Source organism: Hydra vulgaris, chromosome 10, assembly GCF_038396675.1.
Source record: "Hydra vulgaris chromosome 10, alternate assembly HydraT2T_AEP".
NCBI classification, from domain to species: Eukaryota; Metazoa; Cnidaria; class Hydrozoa; order Anthoathecata; family Hydridae; genus Hydra; species Hydra vulgaris.
The window spans coordinates 7,786,935-7,813,639 of NC_088929.1; the positions used below are offsets into that span (position 1 = coordinate 7,786,935).

The 26,705-nt window shown below is 28.5% G+C and overlaps 1 protein-coding gene, 1 long non-coding RNA gene and 1 pseudogene across 2 annotated transcripts; 2 read left to right on the forward strand and 1 right to left on the reverse strand.

Moving 5' to 3' along the window:
* Positions 1-198, forward strand: LOC136086658 (small nucleolar RNA U3; annotated as a pseudogene).
* Positions 199-8,085: 7,887 nt separating this feature from the next.
* Positions 8,086-9,013, forward strand: LOC136086485 (uncharacterized). The gene is made up of 2 exons (XR_010641363.1): positions 8,086-8,160; positions 8,642-9,013. It is a non-coding gene; the product is annotated as an uncharacterized LOC136086485 (long non-coding RNA).
* A 14,407-nt stretch (positions 9,014-23,420) lies between these two features.
* Positions 23,421-24,092, reverse strand: LOC136086095 (uncharacterized). The gene has a single exon (XM_065808366.1). It carries the CDS (start codon positions 24,090-24,092, stop codon positions 23,421-23,423), a length of 672 nt encoding a protein of 223 aa, XP_065664438.1.
* Positions 24,093-26,705: the final 2,613 nt, after the last annotated feature.

Sequence of the window (26,705 nt, forward strand, 5' to 3'; positions counted from 1 at the left end):
AAAATCACAATATATCAATAGTGTGCGTCTTGTCATTGTAATTCTAAAAAGACAACCCACCAACCATGATGATGAGCTGTAGTGGCAGCGCCTGAGCGCGAAAGTGAACTTTTAGAGATTACAAAATTTCTAAGAGTTATAGATGGTTGTCTGTCCATTTTCAAAGGCTGAAAGAGGGGTCTTCAACACCTAAATTGTTTATGCGTTTTATTTATACGTTAATGCGTGTTTTTATTTACGCGTTTGAATTTCTTTTTATATGCATTAAATTAATGCGTTTGAGAAGGGGGTTGATTAGGCAACAATAACATATTCTTCGGTAGAGTATACGTTTTTTAATACAAATGATTTATAAAGATATAATTATAGAAGAAAAACCTAACATTGTTAAAAAATTATCATTTTTCGTAATTCAAACTTCAGGAAGAATATAATAAAAAATAATATCCACCGAGCAAACATTATTTAAGCAATCCTTTTTTTTTTTTTTTTTTTTTTTTTTTTTTTTTTCTTTCTTTGTTCTGATATAATATAAGATTTTACAACTTCGTAATATAAAATTTCAATAAATAAAATATGTAAAACAGATAGGGGCTCAAAGAAGATGAGGATGACAGTACGTTATCGCAATCTTTTCATAGAGCCCCTATAACAAGATTTCAAAAACATATCGTAATATGTTACAAAATGCGTAATAAAATTTCAATAAAATATCGTAATAAAACGCGTAATTCGCTAAAAAATTTGATAAGCAACCAACAAAAGTAGAAATAAAACAAAAACAGATTTATGAGAAATTATTCAAAGTATCATTAACCAAAAACGTTTCTTATATTTTAAAAATTTCTTGTTTTGTTAAAAACTCGAATGAACTTAACGAATTTACAGTACCTTTGAATCCTTTTTGAAAAGTATTCCATACTTTTGGACCTCGATATAGAATGCTGTACTCTGAATATTTGTTTATTATCTGAGGCAGTTTATATGTGTTGGACATATTCGCTCTAATATTATAGCTATCATTTTTATTTATTTTAAACTTGTTACTAAAGCTTATAGGAGAGATATTGTGATTATAACGATACATGAAAATTAAATGCTGGTAGATATTTATTTCTAACACATTCATCATTTTCATATCTTTCATTAAGGGCTGAGCGTGTTCACGCCTATTTTTTGAGTAAATGACTCTGCAGGCATGTTTTTGTAGACTATAAATTTTTTTAATCTTTGCCGCGTGAGTACTTGCCCAAGAAATGTTTGCATAGCTGATGAAGCTATAAATTAGCCCAAAGTAGATTAATTTAAGACTATTTTTATTGACGTAGGAGCGAACTCGATACATCAAACCTATTATTTTGGTGATTTTTGACTGGATATATATTATATGTGGAAGCCAGGATAATTTTTCATCAACAATGGTTCCTAAGAATCTTATATTGGATTGCTTATTTACTAGTATATCATTTAGAGATAGGTTAGGCAACTTGAGAGGAAGATTTTCTTCTTGTGTTTTTTGTGAAATAGTATATACTTTGTTTTCTCAGCGTTAAGTGAGAGTTTGTTTGCCTTAAACCAGTTGTTTACTTTACACAGCTCAATATTCATGTCTGCATATAGTTTGTGTCATCTGCAAACATGATCGAGTTCATTTTTAAAGATGCTTTACAAAAGTCATTTATATATATTAGAAAAAGAAGTGGACCAAGAATCGATCCTTGCGGAACTCCACATATGACATTTAATACTCCAGATTGGACATTATTTACATATTGTTTTCTGTTTGTAAGATAGCTTTTAATCCAATAATAAGTTTTATTTATTATTCCGTAATGCCTTAATTTATCTAAGAGAATGCAATGGTCCACTGTATCGAATGCTTTTGATAAATCAAGAAACACTCCTAAAGTAAATTTATTATTTTCAAAACCATTAGTTATTTGATTTACTATTTCAATGATTGCATGCTCTGTAGAGAGATTTTTTTGAAAGCCAAACCGATTTGGGTAAAAAAAATTGTTTTTAATGAAGTAATCATAGATTCTATTATAAACTACACGTTCGAAGAGTTTTGAAAATACAGAAAGTATTGATATAGGCCTGTAGTTTGTAATGTCAGAATGATCATTACATTTACTTTTGCCAATTTAAGTACATCCGGAAATATCCCAGAATTTAATGAGAGCTTAAGTATATGAATCAGGGGTCTATTAAGACTGTGTTTGTTTGCAATAACTATATCACTAGATATCTCATCAAATCCTGGAGCCTTTTTTTTTTAAGGAGGCAAAGGCTGCCTCTAATTCTTCATAGCCTAATTCATAATCAAGCATGGTAACGTTATTCGTGGTTTTAAGATTTAAATGATACAGATGTTGGTACAATTTTATTTACAAGATTTGGACCAATATTTGTAAAATATTTATTAAATTCTTCTGAAATTAGTTTTTGACAAAATATATCGTTATTTTCAATAACAATTCGTTTAGGAAGAGAAGGTGAATTTAGTTTTCTCTTCCCATTATGAGATTAATGATGGACCATGTTTTTTTGCTATCAAATTTGCAGTTGTTAATTTGATTACTGTAATACTTTTTTTTTTTTGCATTTTTAATGAGATCTTGGTAAAAAAATTTATATTTTTTGTAATTTTTTTCATTATCATTGTTTCTATTTTTCGAAAATTTATTGTAAAGTTTTTGCTTTTTTTTTGAGCACTTTAATAACGATTTATCCATCCACGGATTAGCAATTGCTTTTGACTTAGTTGTTATTATCCTTTTTGGACAGGTTTCATTAAAGTACTCCAAAAATGTACTTAAAAAGGCATTGTAAGCTTCATTAGTATCTTTACATTTATATACGTTTTTCCATGTTTCTTGTTTTAGTCTACTTGTTAACTTATTAGTGTTACTCAATTTTAAAGTTATTAGTGTTACTCAATTTTCGTTTTTTTAAATGTATAATTTTTGAATGACAATCAGACATAGATTTAAAGTTTTTTATTTTTATGAATATCGGGAAATGATCGCTAACATCTGTCAAAAATACCGGTTTCAAATGTCGTTTCTAAATAATTATTGATAAAAATATTGTCTATTGCTGTTGCAGAGATTTTTGTTACTCGCGTTGGTTTATTAATAGTTGACAAGACATTAAATTTAAAAAGCATATCAAAAAAAGATTTTATTTTTGGAAACTTTGCGTTAGAAAGAGCATCAAGATTTATGTCACCAGTTATATATAATGTCTTATTTTCTTTATTTATTTTCATAATCGTATTTTTGATTAAAGTTTCGAAATTTTTTATTTTTCCACTCGGTGGACGATAAATACATCCAACTAAAATGTTTCGGTATTTTTTATTAATAATTTCAATGAAAAGGCTTTCATAATTATCATTTGAAAAGCATAGTATATTTTTTATCTTGAAAGCATACTTTTCGAAGACATAAATTCCTAATCCTCCTCCTTTTTCCCATTTCCTCTTGATTGACTTATTAGTTTGTAAAATGGTAATATATAATTAAAATTTAATTCAAGAGAACTTTCTGTATCATGCCAAGTCTCTGAAATAGATATGATGTCGAACGTGTAGTTTAAAATAGTTAAAAATTCTTTAAGTTTATCAAAATTTTGCTGCATGCTTCTAATGTTTATGTGTAATACAGAAAATGAGCCATCATCTACTATTACTTTAAATTCAAAAGGATCAATATACGGTGTGTTAATTAAGTTCATTTGAGTTTCGTGAAAAATACTTATATTTTCTTCGGATAGGATATTTATAAAGTTGTCCTCAAAAAAGTCTAAATTTAAATTGTTAAAATCTAATTTCTGTGGAAAAAGCGCTGCCATTTTTTTAAAATGTATAATTTAAAAAATATTTAATATAATTAAAAACTAAAATTCTCAAAACGCTTACTCGTTTACGCATGTCGGAATAACATCTGTGTTGCGGGTGTTTTTTCGAAATTCGTGAACAATAAGTTTGTTGTAAACAACTTTTGCAAAATAGCCATTTTAACGACGTATCTTCGCCTGATCAAAAAGTTCCTTTCGAATTTTTCGCGTGGTAAAACTAAAATCTTCGTTTAGAAAGATATTAGTTCCTTTTAATTTTGTTGCTCTTTCCAAAATTGTTTTTTTGTCCTCGTAATCCCGGAGCTTCAAGACAATTGTTCGCTCTCGTTTATCATTAGCTACTCCCACTCGATGAGCCCGATTAATTATAATATCTTTTTCAATACCAAGATAATCTTTAAATAGTTGCTTTACCTTTTTTTTTGTGATTTCCCAATTCTTTTCGTCGTTATTTTTAACGATCCCGTCAATTCTTAAATTGTTTCTTCTGTTACGGTCTTCAATATCAACGCTTTTTAATTTTAACTCAATATTGTCAGAAGATATTTTACCCTGCATTTTTCGTACATTTGATAAATCGTCGTGAACTTTATTAATTTTTTCCTCAACTGCTCTAGCTATATCGTTGAATACATCGCCAACAAAATTTAATCCAGATTTCATTTCGTCGAGTTCTCGCCGAACTTCTTTAAAACTAGATTGAAAGTTATCAAACCTCTCATTTATGTTCGATAATGCTTCATGAAAAAAAGAAAAAATTGTTTCTTTTTGAATATTTAGTAGCTCTCTCATCATAGCAATCGAAACTAACTCTTCTGATTTAGACATATCAATTTTTATTTATCGAATTAAAAAAATATTTAACTGTGAGAAAACGCGTCTGTTCAATGTCTGTTCAAATTTTTCATAAGGGGAATTTAATGTAACTATTATTTGAGCTCAACTATAGTTTGTATAGTTTTTTAGGAGAAACTTATTTTCGTGCCTACATTTAGAAATTAATTCGAATTTTTTGTTTAATAAGCATTCTTGGTTTGCATGTGTAATTATTTCAAATTTTTCTTGTAAGCATGGTATGCATTTTTTGGAAATATTGTTATAAGCAGGCGCTGTTTTAAGGATGGACCAATTCAGTATAAAATCATCAATATTTTTACCTTTTAATTTCCATATATACTTTGACAGCATGGTGTCTTTTGAATACTTTTAATTTTTAGAGAAAACAACACATTTATATACCACACTTTTAGATAAACAACTTCCACTCGTTGGACAATTGTTTTTTTGTTTACAATTACACTTTTCTGTAGCTTTTTCATTTTTTTGTTTTTTTGTTTGTTTAAAAAAAGCATTATTGTGACCTTTTATAATTCTTACCATATTTTTTGTGCAACTGTAGATTACTTTAACTGTATTTTGATTAAAACTTTTATGTAATTTATTAGAGGGCGGGAAATTCTTATCGACCAATTTTAAAAACACTTTCCCTATGTTAGAGGAAACATTTTTGCTATATGGGGGGGTTGAATCAAATTACATTTCTAGTTCTATTTCGCTTTTTTGCATTCTTTTTTTCAGGGTCAAATTTTAGTTCAAAATTTTCAAAACCACTTTTATTAAGGGCATCTTCAAATATTCATTTAGTGAAATTGAATACATTTTCATTAAAGATGTTTTGGTTTAGCCTGTTGTTAATCGAAATCGAGATTTGTCTTAGAATTTGAGGTGGTTGATTTAAGTTAATATTAATATACAATAATTCATCGTTTGCTTTTTTGAAAGGCTTATACGAGTTTTTCAGAAAAATTAAATGTGACATCAAGAAAATTCACAATTTTTAAATTTATGTTTATTTCGATTTGAAAATATTTGTAAAACTTTTACAATATCTTTTCTAATTTTATCGAGCTGTGGACAAAATTTTTTACGCATTATTAATAAACCATCGTCGCGATAAAGGCCTAAATCTTTTATATTGATTATTTTACTTAATAAATCTAAAATATATAGTCCAACAAATTCACAAATTTCCGTCATAACTTCCCTACGTATAACAATATTTCCAAAAAATGCATACTATGCCTACAAGAAATCTTTGAAATAATTACTCATGCAAACCAAGAATGCTTAGTAAACAAAAAATCAGATTTAATTTTTAAATGTAAGCACACAAATAAGTTTCTCCTAAAAAACTATATTAATAAATGAGCTTCAATAATAGTTGCATTAAATCCCCCTTTTAAAATATAAAAAAACAAAAAAAAAACATAAGTAATCATTTCCAAAGAATTCATTTTATAATAGTGTCAGCAAATTCCACAAATGTGTGAAAATTTACTGTAGTTTAAAACATTTGCGACTTCCTATTATTTAATTTTAAGTATAAATTGAAGTTTTATTAGTTTGATCATTCCTTTCTGATGAGTCTTTATTGATGAAACACAGTGTTAAATGACAAAAATTTGTTATTTATAATTGCTCTGTTCTTTTAAGAACATTGACCACTCTATTTTGTAAAATTCATTTAAAAAAATGTTTAAATATATATATATATATATATATATATATATATATATATATATATATATATATATATATATATATATATATATATATATATATGTATGTATATATAAGTATATATAAGTATATATATATATCTCTTGAGCAACGTAATAGTAATAAATGTGAACATTCTTTTAAGAAAAACACGATATTATTTAATCTTGACATGTTTCGTTGTTATCATACTACATTTTCAAAAGATAAAATTACAATTTAAAACTCTGGATATAAATATCAAATCAAATTTTCTAGATATTACAGAGAATTATTAACAGACAAATAGAACTGTTACAAACTGTTACAATAAAAATTATAATACAAATATAATACCCTAAATAGCATAAAAAATAATAAGTAAATGAAACAAACTAGATTTGCAAATTTATACTTTAATGAACAGTTTGTTTATTTAAAGATGGGTTTTTCCATTTAATATGGAATGCTTCTTTAATTTTCAATATGATTTTGTTTGGAGCAGTATCTAAAATTTAAAAAACAATTATTTCGCTGCGCGATGACTTCGCAAATGGAAGTGTTTGTTTAACGGCGTAAAGTAAAAAAAAAAGTTTTATGAAGAAAAATCAAAACAAAAAACATTTTAATAATAAAATTTTACAAACTAAGTGTATAAACAAGAATAAAGGATTATAAATAAAATAAAAAATTAAAAAGAAGAAAAAAAAGCAAGGCCGAGAAGGCCACTACAAATGAGGAGGCTACTTAATAGTGGTTTATAACCCTCTCTCAACTCTATAGCTCCGAAACACGAACCTTGACGAACAAGGTCGCTGCGCGGAGAAACTAGTTGAGCGCGGTACTACCAGGGACGTGGTGGGGATCGAACTTGAAACCTCTCGATTATGAAGCGAGCGCTTTACCACTACACCACTACCGCATTTATGCAATTATAAAAAAATAGACTGATTTCCTTTTATTGTAAAATTTTGTTAGTTAAAATGATATAAATATATGCAATTAGTTCGAATTTTTTTTATTTTTTCTCTATTTTATACCTAATAATTTGTTGTACGTATCTTAGGGGATCTTTGTAAACAGGGGCTCATAACTTAAAACAAACTAAAAACCTTTAAAAACTTGAAAATATTCTAGTTTGCGCATTTGTCAAATACCGAGTTACTTAAATTTTATTAACGTGCTTAACTAATTAATTAGCTTAGTTTGCATTTGCAACACTTTTGAGGAAAGAAAGAAAAAACTCCTATATATGTAAATCATTGTCTTACATTTTATTATTTAGGTAAAAAATTATCTGTTACAATATCTATTTTAGGTTTGTTATATGACGCATTAATGCAATATAAAAAGATCAAAGTTTACATATTTTTTAAATTTGTTATACACATGTTTGATTGTAAATTAAATTTGTTTTGTTTGAAACGTATTTGTACTCAATTGTTTAGTTATATATAATAAATTTATTTATTTGCGTGCATTTAACGTTTTCAAGACAATTTTCTTTTTTAAAGAAAAATGAATCAAGGGGATACCAAAAAGATAATAATTCCTGTATAATATAAGTTAACTTCATATTAATCTTAATAATTAATTAAAGTTCATATTATAAAACATATAACAAGAATTTAGTTTTAGTTTTTCGTCAATTTAAAGCATAATGAAGTGTCATTATTTCGTGTCAGTAACTAAAAACGTATTGTGTTGAACTTAGGAATGTCGAAGAAAATGGTTCTGCTATACACTGATATGACCTATGTAAGTGGTAAATTACTCAAATAATGTAAATAATTGGTAAATTATTTTACCTCCTCATACTTTTTATGTTAATTTTTGCAGACTGTTTAATTTTTTCAATTTGAAGGCATTTTTCTAGAAGAGTATTAGTTAAGGTTTCGCAACTTTAAATTGTGGAAAACAACCACTATAAATTAGTTATGTAACAGACCGACCATAACCCTAATTACAGGTTGCTTTCTGTTAGTTTTTATTATTACCACAGAAACAAACATATCTATTTTGTGTAATAATGTAAGTTTTGTTCTTTGTAATCTTATTTGGAATAAACTGTTTTTTGAAATAAAAATAAACTTTTTATATTGAATTTAAATTTCTGTATAAATTTTGCATATCATATTTATATGATTCATGATATAAAAATTAACAATCATAAGATAACCTAACCTGATGAAATAATTGATTTAACAGTTCTTTATATTCTACACTTGATTTTTCAAAGAGCTGATCAGTCCACTGACTACCAGATATAAAAAAATTGGCAATTGCGCAGCTAAAGCCTGGACAGTTTATATAAAAACAAAGTTAAAAGAAAAAAGTTTTAAAAGAACTAAAATTGTTTCAACCACCAATATTTTATGGAAAGAAAAGAAAAAGAACAATTTTAATTAATATTGTACATTGTTTATAAGTTGCGTATTTATATGTATATGAAAAATGTTGAATGTATTTATTTTTTTGCATTTTTCTCTGTCAGTTGTTGTTGTTTTTTCTATATCTTGATATTTACTTTTGTTTAACTAATCTATCTAATGCGTAATATAGGCTTTAACATTGTATGTAGTAGTGTATGTATATATATATTTTTATATAAGTTTGTCTTTTTTACGCTTTTTTTGTATATTAACCTATGTTTGTAAATTATAATTAGATTTGTAATTTTCGATTTTATGGTTAAATAAATGGATAAAAAAAATTATAGTGACTTAAATTTTTACAGTTAACAAGACGAAATTAAATGCTTGCAAACATTAGATTGTTTGTCACTTGTAAGATGCTCATGAATCCTTGTTGTTAAGTGTTTGGAGGTTTCTCCAATATCACTGGCATTACATTCAGCACAAGAATATTTGTAAACAACATTGGATTTGAGCAGCTTAGGAAGTGGATCTTTTACACATAAACTGTTTTGTAACTTGTTCGTAGTGAAAATCAAATTATTTATGACATCTTTACAATATTTTTTAATGATTTTATTCACTTTAGATTTAGTAAAATCCTATAAATGGAAGTTTATAATATCTTATATTAGGGCTATTATTTATAACAGATGGATTTAACTTTTTATTAGCAAATAATTTAATTTCAGTGTCAATCAAATTAAATGAAGATAACCATCAACACTAAGATCACAAGATGAGAAAGCTGAACTCAAATTAGGCTCACAAAGAGCAAACAGGTCTGGTGAACTTTACAAGAGATAAGGCTCAACTAAAAAATGTTACTTTGAAAATCGTAAATATTTCTGAATGATAGATTTAGAGAATTCAGTGATGACGGTGGTTTTTTGTGTTTTATAGTTTCTGATACTTTAGTATTTTTTGAAATTGGTAAAAGAACCTGTCTTGAGGCACAGATAGTACTAAGTATCCCATTACAATACCCATGTATTGAGTCAAGAAGATCCAGCATTCGGCATCCTAAACCGAAAACAATTTATTATAAATATATCTACGCCAGTCTAATAGGTAAAGAAGGGGGGCGAGGCTGGTTAACAAATAGAACACGTTTACTACTTTAGTCTTTGCCTAAAAGGCCTTCATCAAGACAGTAGGCAGATGCATTTAACGTCTGCCCAATACAAATATCTTTATCAAGACACCATCTTTAGCATTTAGTCAACCAAGAAACACCCCCAAGGCTGGGGGTGTTCTAAGTCCGAGTTTGCTTTTCCTAGCCGTTGCCTAAAAAACGCAAATCTACAGTTGACAACTTAAAATTGCCTATATAGGTCCACTTTCGTTCCACAGTAGAGTGTTTACTGCGAATAATATACACAATTATTTCCCAGAAAACATTCTGGGGCCGGATTCTAGTGGACCTATATAAGTATGTTTAACGGTTCACTGTAGTTTTGCTTACCGGCTACTTAGTAAACCATTAGTGGCAATCTTCCATAGTGGCTGCATATGACTAGCCAATTTATCAAATGTTAAAAAGCTATTGGCTGGCAACTTAAAGCCGATGTCACTAACGGTCTAGTAAGCAATGAATCGCCTAAAATAAAACTCTAATGAAAAGCTTCAAATGCCTATATAGGTCTATTGCAAATTCCTAACATGAATGCTTGCTGGGTATATACTTGGATCAGATCAGGTTCATGACCATCACGATGAACCTGCTACTGATATCATGTTAAACCAGTACTACCTGCTCCCCGCCCTGCTTACTTGTAAAGCAGCAGTGCATAAGACGGGTAATATATATAACTGTATAAGCGTATAACCTCTGCATTTCATTTTCTTACTCGGTTTGTTTTCCTGACAACCCTAATCTTTTTTTTTTTTTCTCTCCATTTTTTTGCCGTATAAAAATATAAATACAAGCAATGTTTCCAATATACAGATGACTGCATCAAGAAGAAGACACAATTTGTCTTATCGCCAAGCCCCGAGATTGATTCCGTAAAAAATAAATAATTTCATATAGAGTATATAAATGTTACCAATATATATAAAATAAAACTTTATTTTTAAAAGATAAAACAAAAACAAAAAGTTACAGGGTCATAAAGATTTTTTTTTTTTTTTTTTTAAAAAAAGTTTAAAAATTAAAAAAAAATTTCTTTTAAAATAATAATTAATCAATAAAAAGTAAAATAACAAATTCTTAGAAATAAATATTAAATAAATAAGTATATAAAGAATAATATAAATTTGTACAAAGTATAACTTGCAATAAAAAAAAATTAAAAAAAAAAGGTTTTTAACAACCTTTTTTTTTTGTTTTGTTATTAATTAAGATTAAATACTAAAATTATTTATAAAACACAGAATTGAGAAGAAATTGAACCTTTTCAATTAAAATATATATATATATATATATATATATATATATATATATATATATATATATATATATATATATATATATATATGTACATATATATATATATATATATATATATATATATATATATATATATATATATATATATATATATATATATATAGATATATAGATAGATAGATAGATAGATAGATATTTATATGTATTTAAGCACTTCACTTCTTGATTCATGTCATACCCTTGATTATAGCTTGATTTCAGTTTCTCCTTTTTCTTACTTAGGCAATTATGTTTAGAGACCATGCATTGATCATTGCATGGTCTCTAAGATTTATAAAGGTAAAGATTTTCAAAGATAAAGATTTATAAAGGTAAAGTTTTATAAAGATAAGGGTTTATAAAAATAAAGATTTATAGAGATCGCGATCTCTATAAATCTTTCTTCTCGTGAATGTTTTTTGACTCACCCGATCATTACACCTTTAACTGCTTTCCTAAACCTGATTGGGATTCTTTTCTTGATTTTTGACGTGACTGTCTTTGGGCTGATGTGTTTTCTCTCTCAGCTTATAAATGTGCCTCTTACGTTACCTCCTGGATTACGGCAAAAATAACAACTTTTATTCCTTCTCGTTTCAAGTCAAGCTCCTGATATATTATATATCAAGCATATTAAAAAATGATATATTAAATATTAAACAGCTGGAAATCGCGTCAATAGTTAGTAAAACTCTTCTGTTTTTTTGTGTCATTAATATTTATGTTGTTATGAATTTTTTTAAATATTTTTCTTCTCTTTACTTTTTTTTAATAATTCAGAAAAATGTATAATGTAGAGTTTTAAGAAGCACTTTCATAATCATATGAAGCTTTTAAATGTATGTATCTCATTAATGGAATGCATTCATAAGATTAGGTATGTAATCTTATGAATGGAAGGCGGAGGTAAAGTTGTTATTATAAAGCCACAAATAAAACAGAATGGAAATTTTGAGAAAATGGCTTTAATCTTTTAGGCTGAACTTACTAAAATTATTCTTGCGTCCACAGACTTCGTATTTTTGTCTACAGACTTCGTTTTTTTCAACCTTTTTCCAAATTTTCTTGTTAGAGTTAAGACCGTACTTATTAGGATCATTTTTGTAGTATGCGTTTTTAAGGTTGTTCAGATCTTTAAAAGTTATCGAATGCGAATGTAAGTGAAAGACTGCTTTAAGTACGAAGATTTTTAAGTTATATTATTTTGTTATGGCGATTTAATATGCTCATGCAACTAAGCTTTATACGGACAGATCCGAAAGAATTGTTGAATTCAAGACGAGAATTGATTTTTCTAAAGTTAGTAATCCAAGATACATAACTGAAAATGCTCAAGAAAATTTAGAACGAATAGAAATTTTAGAACGAAAATGCTCAAGAAATTTTAGAACGAATTGCCGAAAAAATTGGAAACGGAAAAATTGAGAATCTGACCTACCCTAGAGACGGATACTCGATAGTCGTATTTAGAAATATAAACGATGCCAACACCATAGCTCGTTTGGGACTCGAGTTGACCGAGTCTTAAAAACCGATGTATTTTAGAAAAAGAGAAGATTTTTACTTCCTAATAACAATTAAATGCGATCTGATTATTACAGATGAAGAACTATCGGAACAATTAAAACCACACATTAAAAATATAAACTCAATCAAACATGCAACATATGATTTTGACAGAACCATAGAGGACGGACGAAGACTCTTTGTAGTTAATCTTACGAAAGCAGTTAAAGAATTGCCACACGAAATCGAAATAAACAGATAACTCTTAATTTTGCTGAATAAATAAAGGATAAAGGATAACTCTTAATATTGCCGGAAAAGAATTCCTCTGCCGAACATGTGGCTCAACCCATATCCCGAGAAAAAAGGTGCAAAACTAAAAAAACTCAAATAAACCAGCCCATCACAACAACCATCCCAACGACTATCCCAATGGAAACTAAAAGACAACAAGAACGCGAAACAGATTCAAAAAGGAAAAGAACAAGCACAACAAAAACAACACTCTGAAACAACAACAGAAGAAATACCAGACAGATTTTAAACAAAAAAAAAACAACAATAAATAATCGAAAAAATCATAAAAGTACAAATAAACAAAACAATAGATCAAGAACAAGAAACAAGCGCAATCATTGACAGAGAAGAAGAATACGAAAATGAAGAAGACACCAACCGGTGCAACAACAAGACACAGTATGGCGACGAAATAAAGGAAGACTCGAGCGGAAGATTCGATCAAGGAAACGAAACGATCGATAAGAAACAAACGCAACCTCAAACACCAGAAAAAGATAAAATGACACTGAAAGAAAAAAGACCCCGAAAAAAACAAAACCAAAAATGGCAAAAAGTAATTTTATCTACACAGAAAATACGGTGGTATGTGCATTTTTTATTATTTTCTAAGTTTGTTATTACATTTTATTTTATTTATAGTCTATATAATGTTGACCATTTTTAACACTATATATTATCCGCCTATGTGCTCCAATCGAAAGCTTTACTTTGATTTAGGAAAGAAATACAAAAAATTAACGCTACATTTTTTTCCTGAGATTTAAAAGAAATATTAAAAAAAAAAAAAAACAACAATGTTTATTTGAACGAATAAAAATGGAGAAAATAAGTTTTTTTACGTCAAACGTTAATGGTTTGAGTAATTTAAGTAGAGTAAAACAATTATAAATTCTTTTAAAAACAAAAACCACGATTTCTTTTTAATACAAGAAACCCATTTAGATAGTGAGAAAATAAATTTACTAGCAAATTAATGTAATGGAGACATTTTTTTCTCTCCTGGGAATTCTAAAACCCGTAGACTGCAATTCTATGCAACACGTCACGAGTACGTAATTTTTCAGGAAATAAAACACATGGAAATTTTAATTATATAGCAATAAAAATAAAAAACGTAAACTATTTAATTATAAATATATATGCTCCCTCAGGCGGAAACACGCATTCCCTAAGGAAAAAATTATATATCGAATTAGCAAATATATTTCGCAAATATAATAAAGAACTCAACAGTTTTATTATTATGATGGGAGGAGATTTTAATGGAACCCTTTCAATTAAAAACAGTTATCCTTTGCGTCCGCTAATGAAGTTTCTCACTTAAAACTCAATCGTTTCTATATAAGTAAGATATGTTGACAAAATATAAAAACCTACTTTGAATCTACAATATTAACAGATCATTATAATGCTAAAATTATATAAATAACAAATAACAAAATAACTTTCGGAAAAGGAACGTGGATATTAAGCAACGCGCTCCTTCAAAACAAAGAATACAAAGTTCTAATAGAAACGACCTGGGAAAAGTGGAGACAACAAACAGAAAATTTTACAAACACAAAAGAATGGTGGGAAGCCGGAGAAGAAAAAGAAAACAAATAAAAATAAAAATAAAAAAGGTTATAAACTATAAAAACTTCTAAAAAATGCATCCAAGAAAATGCACTTCAACAAAAATATGAAAATTTTATATAAAGACGTTAAAACAAAATTAGAATTAATGGAAAAAGTAAGAGCCGAAGGGGCGGCTATAAGCGCAAAAATTCAATGGCGATTAGAGGGAGAGAAATGTACAAAATTATTCTTCGGTTTGGAGAAAAAAAAACTAGCAAAACAATACGTTTTAGAAATAAACGCCAAAAACGGAGAAACAAAAAATACATCTAAAGACATGTTATATGAATTCAGAGAGTTCTATAAAAATCTATACAAAAATAAAAAAAATGATAACGATTCCCAGCAAATTCTTTTAATTAATTCTAAAGTTAATGAAGCCACTAAAGAAGATAATGTACTATTAGAAAAAGAAATATCACCACCCAGCCAACATTGACATATGGGTACCGTGAGGGGGCAATACGGGTTGTCAACTAGGACCCGTATGGGAAGACCAACGGTATCCCGCCGGATCTTGGCCACGGTTTCCATATGGGGCCCATATGGGTTTGCCCACCGGGTATCCCGTATGGATCCCAGTCAAATCCCGTATTTTAAAACCGTAAGGAACCCATTTGGGTTTGCAACTGGGACCCTCATGGGGAAACCCATCGGGAACCCGCCGGATCTTGGCCGCGGTTTTCCTCTGGGGCCCAAATGGGTTTGCCCGACAAGTATCCCGTAAGGGCCCCACGAGGTTTACCCATTGCAAATCTTGCAAAACTACGTTTAAATGTTGAATATTTACAGAAAAAGCAAATTTATATATAACTTGATTGGTTTATTTCAAACTTAATAATTAAAATTACATTTTAAATTTTATAGGTAACACAAACATTAATTTTAATACGTTATAAAACTCTTACGATTTCACCCATAACTCTTCAGATAAAAAATGTAATTTTCACCATCGAAGGTATTTTATAATCAACATTAATTTCAACGTTTTAAAATGTACTTGTAATAAATAAGAACATATATATAACTTTAAATTTATATTGTATATAATTTGATATATATTGTATATAACTTTATATATATATATATATATATATATATATATATATATATATATATATATATATATATATATATATATATATATATATATATATATATATATATGTATGTATAAATATTTTAAAAACGTATTTGATATATACAATTTAGAAAATTTTTTGATTCTAATAATGACTAATTTTTATAGTTTAGAAGCTTAAAAATTATCTTCCGGATTGTCGGAGTATATATCTAACACTTTTGTTGTAAAAATACGCATAAGATTTTCCAAATCTATAAATTCTCTAATGTGTCACCTCGGTAATGGAGATTAATTGAGTTAAAGAAATTCTCAAACCTAATTGTAAATACGGTTGATAAATAATCATATCCTATATATTTATTTTTTAAATTCGTGTCGTGATATGCGCGAATGAACTGACAATTTTAAAATCTTAGCCATGCGAAACAATAACATTGATGTCACCAAAAATATTGTTGAAGTACAACCGTAAAGAAGTGGTTGTCTTGGCTGTGCTTCAAAATTATTGGTTTTTATGTATTTAAAATTATCGTATTAGTTATGCTTCAAAATGACTTATTCTAATAAGCTCGTCATTTTAAAGCATAACCATGAAAGCTAAAATTAAGCAGTTTAAGCGCATTAACTTTATTTTTCGAGACCAAAATTATTATGTTATAAAAGGTTGGCCATAAACTACGTCACTCAATTTTTGACCGTTTTAGTCCCTCTAGTATGACGTAATTTACGGACGATCCCTAATAAAATAGAAGTATGTACTGCACTTATAATGCAAAAGAAAATGATAAATAGAAACAACAAAAAAGTTGATACTTCGTGTTTTAAAAGGCTATAATGAATAATAAATATGCGCAAAATGAATAATACGTTTAATGAATAACAAATACGCGCAACACTCATTGAAAAAGATACGGAATCAACTTTTGAATTTACTCGAAATTAAAAGAAACGTATGCTTCATTTTTTTGGTACGCAAAGATTGTAAATTCTTTAAAGGAAAGGTTTTGAATACCTTTATATTATGCTACTAATAAATAACTAATATTATGCCGGAAAATGCAGAAAAGTTGGATACACTCAATAGTCATAAGTTGCTATCCGAAGGCAATGTTTCAAAGTGTAATACCTTTTTATTCTTTAGAAATCGAGTGAATTTATTATACAACAAAACGTAGAAATCATAAATTTAACCTTTTTTGAATTATTGGATACTTTTTAGTTGTTTGAGCTTGTAAACAAATTTACACATTTGCAAGCGTACGCGTGTAAAGTCAGATTCTTTAATGCAAATAAAACTTATATATGATTTTTTATATTAAGTTAGTAATATTTTTAGAAAAGTTAGCATTTTTATAATAAATTTTTTAATTATTAAACTTTATTTGGTTATTTAAGCCTTTAGGATAAATTGCGCAACCCCATGCGACGTTTTAAGAAGACATTTGTAAGGGTCAAGGCAATGGTTATTGATCAAATGAAAAATACGTTTCATAAATATAAAACTGTTTAATTTAATCCTAAAGTTTATTTAAAAAAATTAAAGAACTTTTTTGGAATTATTCATTAGTAATTTAACACTAAATTGCTCTGTAATGCAACGACTATTATGATCTGTAACGCCACAATAGCTACTTTTAATGGTTATTTTCACAACAAAAAAATAAAAAATTTTAAAAATCATACTATTTTAATGCATATTGGTTACTAAAAATTCAAAAACCTAATACAAAAAATAAAAAATTCTCTAAGAATTTTTCTCGATTATGCACTCAAATCTGACACTTTTTTCAACTTTAATCACAGTTCACTCAGTTAATGCCGTTGTACTTTGAAAACATTAAAAAAAAAAAAACTGTGATAATTATTAAAATACCTAAATATAAGAAAGGTGCAAATGCTTTTACTGATTAGAAATCAAGAAGACCGTAATTTTCTCCTTGCACAAAGGGAGCATGGGAGAATAGGAGTTATGAGATCAATTGATAAAATCCTTGCAGATAAAGAAACACGCCTTGAAAAAAGAAAAATAAAGAAGAGGCATACTTACTCTCTGTCTTCGTCCAAATGGTAATATCTGACAGAAGTATTAGTGATGAAATATATGAGGATTCTATATCTCTAAATCCAAAGAAGCCAAGAATGGCAGTAGGAAACATAGTCCCTGCTGCACTCGCAATGGCCTTAGATTGGTCAGAAGTTTCCGCAAGGAATGCAGTGTTTGTGTTGACAGAAACATCTGGAGCCCTTGGAAAAGATGTACAGACACTTAATGTAAATATATCCTCAATATACAGAGAGCACATAAAGCACAGTGCCAAGATTGCTGACAAACTTAAAGCTGAGTTCAAAACAGATGTTCCATTGGTAGTTCACTGGGATGGTAAACTGATACAAGATTTGACATCAAATCTCAAGCAAATGATGTTGTTACTGCTTTAGAGGAATGGGGCTTGACTGAAAATGCTATTGGTATGTCATTTGAAACAATGGCCTCTATGACAAGACGAAAAAACGGGGCATGCATTCTCATTGAATCGAAACTTGAGAAGGACCTATTGTATTTTGCATGTCGTCATCACATCTTGGAGGTGGTAAGATGAGCAGTATTTTCAGTTTTCATGGCAGCAGGTCAAGACCCAGGCATATTGCTATTCAAGAGATTCCAGGCCCAATGTGAGAGCAATGACAAGTCCCACTTTCAGACAAATGTAGATAATGAAGAAGTGTTTCAACTTATAGGAGATCAGAAAGCTGATATCTTAGACTGGGCTCAAAGTGCACTTAAAAATCAAAAGCAACTTAAAGATGATTATAGAGACCCTCTGGAGATTTCAATAATTTTACTTGGTAATTTTGCCTCCAGAGGAATTCATTTTCAGGCCCTTGTAGCTATGTACATAGAAAGATGGATGGCTAAAGTTATTTACTCATTAAAGATATGGATGTTCCGCAGCCAGTTTAAACTATCAAGACAAGAAGAGCAACGGCTTTTTGCAATGTGTGCTTTTACTGTTAAAGTTTACTTGAAGTTTTGGATGGAAGGATCATTTCCTGCATCATCACCAAAAAATGATCTGGGACTTCTCTAGATTTTATATGGTTATCCAGACAAGAAAATCGCTACTACAGCATTAAACAAGTTTTCTGGTCATCTGTGGTACCTCTCTGAGGAGTTAGTAGCCTCGGCTATCTTCGACTACGAAGTGTCAGATGATATGAAGAGACAAATGGTGGTTTCACTCAGCAAAGTTGGATATGAAGAGCCATCTAAACGTCCACAGAGGGAAGACTGTAAAAACAAGTGCTTGGCTGACTTTGTGACCATAAACATAAAGCAGTTCTTTCAAAAACTAAAACTTGATGATGGTGCAGAAAGAAGTGTGGGTCTTATTCAAAAAAATAACAAGCTCAAAACAAAAGATGAAGATCAGCTTCAACTCCTCCTGCAGGTTGTCTCTGAGAATAGTCGCAAAATTTCCTGATTGTAAAAAAAGCACACAAATAACTAGACAACCAAAAGTGGAGTGATACCTAACTAGACAACCAAAAGTGGAGGAAAATAAACTGGTTTTTTTGATACTATGTATTTCACTTACGTTACCGAGCGATTATTATCGTAAATTTTTAGTATCTATTAATTGGGGTGTTCAAAAAAATCAAATTTTCAAAATCCGAATGCACAAGAAGCCAAATTTGGGACAAATACAAAGAAACATGATTACAAAAAAAAATTCAAAATATTGGCATTTATCTTGTGCTCAAGTGGCAAAATACCCCGAATAATGCCGTAAATTGTTCCTAAATTATTTGGCTTTGAGCGCAAAGTAAATCTCAATATTTTGTAAAACTTTTTTCTAATGTGATTAGAATGGTCTAAAGTTTATTTTTAGATTGTTGTGTATCCTAGTTTTTTCATAATTGTTGTTTAAATTAAAAAATAGATTTCGCAAAAAAATAATTTTGTGCAAACACGCAAAAAAAGAATTTTGCATAAAGGGATCGTCCGTATACGCTACCTTTCACAAATAAACAAAATAAAAAAGATCAAAAATTATCCCTCGCAGAGTCTTGGTATAAATAAAAAATCAAAATAGCTTATAAAGTTATTAACATATATATATATATATATATATATATATATATATATATATATATATATATATATATATATATATATATATATATATATATATATATATATATATATATTTATTATTTATTTATTTTGCCGTTGATAAATATTACAAAAAAGAAATTACAATAAAAGAAAAATCCTGGCCGGAGCAAGAAGAAGACAGGTTGTCTTATCACCGAGCCCCGTCGCACAAAAATTTACATGCACAATAAATGATAAAAGACAAAAAGACAGTTATAAAAACACACAAAAAAAAATTGCGTTGTTTAATTAAAAAAAAAAAAAAAAGCAATTTATGTAAACATAAGTATTTGGGCTGATTATTTAATATCATCAAAAATATGAACGAAAAAGACAATTTTATTTTCGTTATCTTTTATACTAATGGTTAGAAACCATTTTTATAAAAGCTAAAGAGAGTGATAAAGATTTAATTTATTTTCAAGCGATTCAGTCCAAACCTTTAAATTGTTTTCAAAAAAGGTATTTGAAATCTAATATATCGAATTCCATGTTCAGTAAATACCGTTTGAATCATCCTTAAAACTTTGCAAAGTGCAATTTAAAACGAAGTTTTGTTTTTTACTAAAGATTGAAGAAATTTTTTCCAAACTAAAGGTCCCCGATATTGAATTTGGTACGAACTTAATTTAAGAAGGTTTATGGGAACCACAAAGTTATTCACTGAAAATTTGGTTGGATATTTATGGGAGATTTCATTAAAGTAGGATTGAAATGTTACTGAAGAAAACCCAAGTTTTGCTTTAAACATAAATAACATTACTTGATGAATATTAAGCTTATAAATATTTAAAGCTCCAAGCTGACGTAAGAGAGGTTCGCATTGTGTTTTTCTATTTGCCCCAAATACTATCCTGCAAACATGTTTTTGTTTACTATAAATTTTTTTGAGTTTAGTGTGATTAATGCTACCCCAGGAAATGTTACAGTATGAAAGATAACTGTGTATAAACGAAAAATATAAATTTTTTAAAGACTCGTTATTAAGAAAAGGTTTTGTTCGGTATAACTTGATTAAAAGATTGGGTAGTTTAAGAGGAATATTCTCGGCTTTACTAGGTTTATGGAATAGGATAAATTTTGTTTTCTCTACATTTAATGATAGTCGGTTACTTATAAACCACTCGTTGATCTTATCTAATTCTTCGTTAAATATTTTAAAAAGAACAGTAATATCTTTGTGAGAATAAAACTAATTAGTGTCATCTGCAAATAAGATAGTATTTAATACTTTTGATGATAAATATAAGTCATTTATATAAAGTAAGAACAATAATGGTCCCAAAATAGAACCTTGGGGTACTCCACAAGTTATTAAGTTGTTTTTTGAGTCTTTTGTTTCTTTAAGTACAAATTGCTTTCTATTAGTTAAGTATGATTTAAACCAAAGTAAACTTTGATTTTTAACACCATAGTTTTCTAATTTTTTCAAAAGAATTTCATGATTTACTGTGTCGAAAGCTTTGGATAAATCAATAAAAACCCCTATTGTATAGCAATCACTATTAAATCCATTTGATATATGCTTAACCAATTCAATTATTGCATGGTTAGTAGAATGATTTTTTTTAAAACCGTATTGATTTTTATATAAAATCTTATTTTTAGATAGATATTTATAAAGTCTGTTGTACATAATGCGTTCAATTAGTTTAGAAAAGCAGGGTAAGACTGAGATTGATTTGTAGTTTGAAATATTGGTCTCATCGCCAGATTTGAAAATAGGTGTTATTTTTGCAATTTTTAGTTTATCTGGAATATGACCTGATTTAAGGGAGAGATTAAAAATATGGAATAATGAGGGTTCGATAATATCAAAAACAGATTTAATTACATTAACATTAATTTGATCTATACCTGCACTTTTATTTTTTTTCAGACTATTAAAAGCAGTATGTAGTTCACATTTGGTTAAAATCGGTTCTTCCATAATTAAATCAGTTGTTGGAAGATATGAATCAAATTTTTTTTGACCAACTGGAATTTTCGCTGCTAGGTTTAAGCCAACATCAAGAAAGAAATTGTTTAATTTCTCAATAATAACTTCTTTATGATAAATCATTTTTCCCTCAATAATAAGTTTTTTCGGTAAGTTATTTTTTTCAATTTTATTTTTCCCAATTAAGTCACTAATAACACTCCATGTTTTTTGAGGGTTTCCTTTGTTTTTTTCAAGCAGTTTAGCATAGTAATTTACTTTTGATCGTTTTTTAGTTTTTTCAAATAAACTTTTATAATTTTTGTAATTAGTTTCATTTTTATAAGTTTTATTTTTTAAATATTTATCAAACAATTTTTGTTTTTTCCTTGATGATTTTAGTAGGCCTTTGGTCATCCATGGGGATACGACCGACTGAGTTTATTACTTTCAATTTTAAAGGAAATGTCTTATCATACATTTTAGAAAACTGGTTTAGAAATAAATCATAAGCATTATTTACATCGTGTGATTGCAGTACAAGATTCCAATCGGCGTAATTATTTAATAAATTTTTAAATTGGCATATGGAACTTTCATTGATTTGTCTCATGAATACTGTTGATTTGTGGGTAGCATTATTTAGAGTAACGCTCTCAGTAATAAGGAATATAGGAAAATGATCGGTTAAATCAGTCTTGATTTTACCAGTTTTAAAACGGCTATTATGAAAATTGTTAGTTATAACATTATCTAATAATGTCGATGATTTTTTAGTTACTCTTGTTGCTTTGTTTATAGTTGGGATAAGGTTGTATTCGAGAAGAATATCAATAAAAGGTTTTGCTTCACTATTTAAGGCATGGTTGAGTAAGTCAATGTTGATATCCCCAACAACGTAAACATGCTTTTGCAATATATTTTTTGTGTTTAGGAATGTGCGCAGATAAGTTTTGAATGTTTTTAAACTACCAGCTGGTGTTCTATAAATTATATTGATTATAAAATTGGTGTTCTATAAATTATATTGATTATAAAAAGCATTGATTATAAAATTATTAGTTAATTTATTTATTATCTCAACGCATAATGCCTCACAATCTGTATTGTTTACATTAAGATCTTTTCGCTGAATAAAATCAATAGAATTGTGAACGTATATGCTTATACCACCACCAACGCAAATATCGCGCATTTGATGAACTGATGTATAGTTTCTTAATTCAAAATTAGAATTTGTTTCATTGCTTTTAAGCCAAGTTTCTGTGAAACAAATTATTTTAAAATCATGATTAAGTTCTCCCAATAAACACTTAAAGTTCTCGAAGTTTTTATTCATACTTCGAATATTAATATGCAATATTGAAAATTTATTCTTATTCTCACAGAGATATTGAGTAGATTCAGGTATTGAATAGTACTCACTTTCTAATAAGGTTTCAGTATGATTATCAGAGTTATTATCGCTAAAAACAATATTTTTAGCATTAATATTAGAAGAGAGATTATTCTCCATTTCTAAAAGTTAAATTAAAATTTGAAAAACTAAAAAAAAATAAAAATAAAGTATCGTTAAAAGAAATATAAAATATTTACGTTGCTTTTCGAGACCATTCGCGAATTACCAACTTGTCGTATGAAATATACGCAAACATTCCAGCTTCTCGTGCTTTTTTCATGCCCGCCCGTAATTCTTTTCTAATTAGCATCGTCTCCGCGCAATAATCCTCATTGATATAAATATTTTCCCCTTTCAATTTCCGAGAGTTTTTTAGAATGTTTTCCTTGTCTTTATAATTGAGCAATTTCAAAACTATGGATCTGACTTTTTTATTGTCTCTAGAACCAGTTCTATGTGCCCTTTCTATTTTTATATCTTTTAACCCAAGAGTTTCTTCAAATAATTTTAACACTTTAGCCTCACTATCACTCCAACTTTCATTTTTGCTTTCCTTTAAACCATCGACTCTCAGATTGTTTCTTCTGGATCTATCTTCTAATTCTCTAAGCTTACTTTTTAGTTTTAATATTTCGCTGTTGTCTTTTAGCTTTGAACTTATCTCTTTTGTTTTTGATTTCACAAGTTCAAATTTTTCTGAAGCAATATCGTCATTGGTTTGAATAGTTTTTTTCATTTCAAGTAACTCATTTTCTAAGGAGACGACTTTTTTATTTGTTTGTTCTAAATCATTTTCGAATTTATTTATTTTTATTAGGTTCTTTATATTTTCTTTTTCGAACTTGTCAAGTCTCTCAGTGAACATTTTCAAGTTCGCAGCTGTTAAAGACGCAAAGCTTTTCTCTTGTTTTTTCAAAAGTTTTTTGGTTTCATCTTTTTTTTTTTTTTTTTTTTTTTTTTTTTTTTTTTTTTCTTTTATGGTGCTCCAAGAAGTCCTAACGGTCTTGTCACAGAGCACCGCGGAAGTGCGTTTAAACCAGGAAGTTCACGCCTCCTTCCTTACCGTGACGCGAAAATAAGTTTATCTAAGTAATCTAAGTTTGCATTGCTCTGTTTTTCAAGTAAATCTGCAACAAATTTCTCAATACTTTCTAAATCCATATTGTTATGTTATCTTGATAATGTGATATTTTTATTCAGTCTTCTTTTTTATTTTTATTTTAATTATAATAACTAATAAAATAAAAAACTATTATTTTTTATTTTTCTATATGGGGCATTCCACGTCAAGTGGAACCACTTTTTGGTCGAATTCAACATCACCAACTCGGATTTTGATGAAAATTGGCTCACATGTTGGGCATATGGACAGAAGAAAAACATGTAAATTTTTTTGACTTAGGTCAATTATTTTCTGAGATATGACCTTTCAAAGTTTTGACCTTTTCACTTGACCTTGGTTATTTAAAACGTCATAACTTTTTTGCTATTATACTTAGGAAGTTGATTTTGGTGGCAAACAGAAACTCTTGCATAGACGAACAACTTTGTGTCTATACAAAAAAGTGATAAGTTCAAAAAAAAAAAAGTTATTGGTCATTAGGTCATTTGACCTTTGACCCTGGTCGATGGCAAAGGTCAAAAGTCATAATTTTTTTTTTACAGATTGCTTTTTTTATTGTGGATGTCCCATGAAAAAATCTTTTTGGGATTCCCATAAACAGCTTTGGGAATAATATTAAAGTATAAGTAGGTTCTAAAAATTTAATATTTATTTGCCTTACAAATGCGATATTTTGAGGTCATTTTCTGTAAATAGCCTATTGGAAATATATATTATTAACTCTTATCTTTTTTTTCTTTTATTTTCTAGGTTGTAATTTACTTACTAGTACTATAAATACATACTAAGTCAGTATTAAATTATATGAGGCTTAAAGCTATATATATATTAAAATAATCAACTCATTTCCATTGAATTAGTCATCAAAAGACAACTTTGTTGCATTCTTGTATTCGTTTATATATATATATATATTAAAAACAACTATCTGAGCGTTTTTCAACCTTCTGTTTTATTACATAAAATCGTATATAAATACAAAGTTATAATTCCCATGACAATTATAAAACAACAATAGTCATTAAAAACCATAAATGAATGCGTGACTTTCATCACGTTTATCTACGTGACTTTTACCACGTATACGTAATAATTTTAATTCACCAACTTTAATAGAACAAACTTAGGAATTAGTTTTTAGCAACTTTCAAATTAAATTTAGATTAAAAATGGCATTTCAAGCACAAGTAAAAGAGTTAAAGAAGAGACAACACTGTTGTTATGATCCTTTCCAACACCATAAGAAAAAACAATATAAAACCTTGAGGGTAGCTACTAGTCGGCAAGTAGCTATGTATCCCTCAAAACTTATGGCTGGAGCAAAATTATGTGATACTTGCCGAAAGAGGATCACTGGCTTACCTTCCGAAATAGGTGATGATAAAAATTCTGCAAATAGTAAAACAGAGTCAGATTCTCAAGGCAGTTCCAAATCTCAAGATATTTGTAGTGACAAGGGAGATGAAAATTATCAGTGCCAGGAAGTAGAAATTTCTATTTTTAATAAATCCTTGTCGTTATTGGGTGAGTCACCCTTGGATAAACGCAAGTTACAAACTGTTAAAAGTTATATTCCAGAGAAAAAGAAAAAGCTTAAAAAACTTGTAAAAAGGAAGTTAGACCTTTTATCTACTAATTCAGATGCAATTGATACTTTAGAGGATGATGAATATGAAGCAACTAAAAAAAACACATGTGCTGATGACATTGTTAAAGTGCTTCAGGATAAGTATAAATCAACACAAAGTAAGAGTGAAAAGATCATGATTTTGACAATATTTGTTGCTCAATGGAGTAATCGAAAAGTGATGAGAGAATTTAATTGTTCGCATCGAATTGAATCGCAATCTCAAGCAAAAGAAGTTTTAATAACCAAAGGTGTTTTATCTACCCCTAACCCAAAAAAAGTGAAATCACTACCTGTACATGTGAAAGATATGGTAAAAGAGTTTTATTACTCTGACACTGTTAGCCGTGTAATGCCTGGAAAAAAAGATTTTCTATCTGTTATTGAAAATGGGGAAAGAAAACATATTCAGAAAAGATTAGTTTTAAGTAATTTGAAGGAAATTTATCAATTATTTTCAGAAAAGTATCCAAATATCAGAATTGGGTTTTCGAAGTTTGCAGAGCTACGTCCAAAAGAATGTGTCTTTGCAAGAGCAAGTGGTACTCACTGTGTGTGTGTATGTACGATTCATCAAAATGTTAAACTCATGATAGTCGGATCACATATGGATGATTTACAAATAGAAACCCCTATTAAGAACTACAAACATGCTTTGGCAAAAATCCAATGCAATCCTTCCTTGCCAGCATGTCCTCTAGGCGAGTGTAAAAATTGCCCTGGAGTTG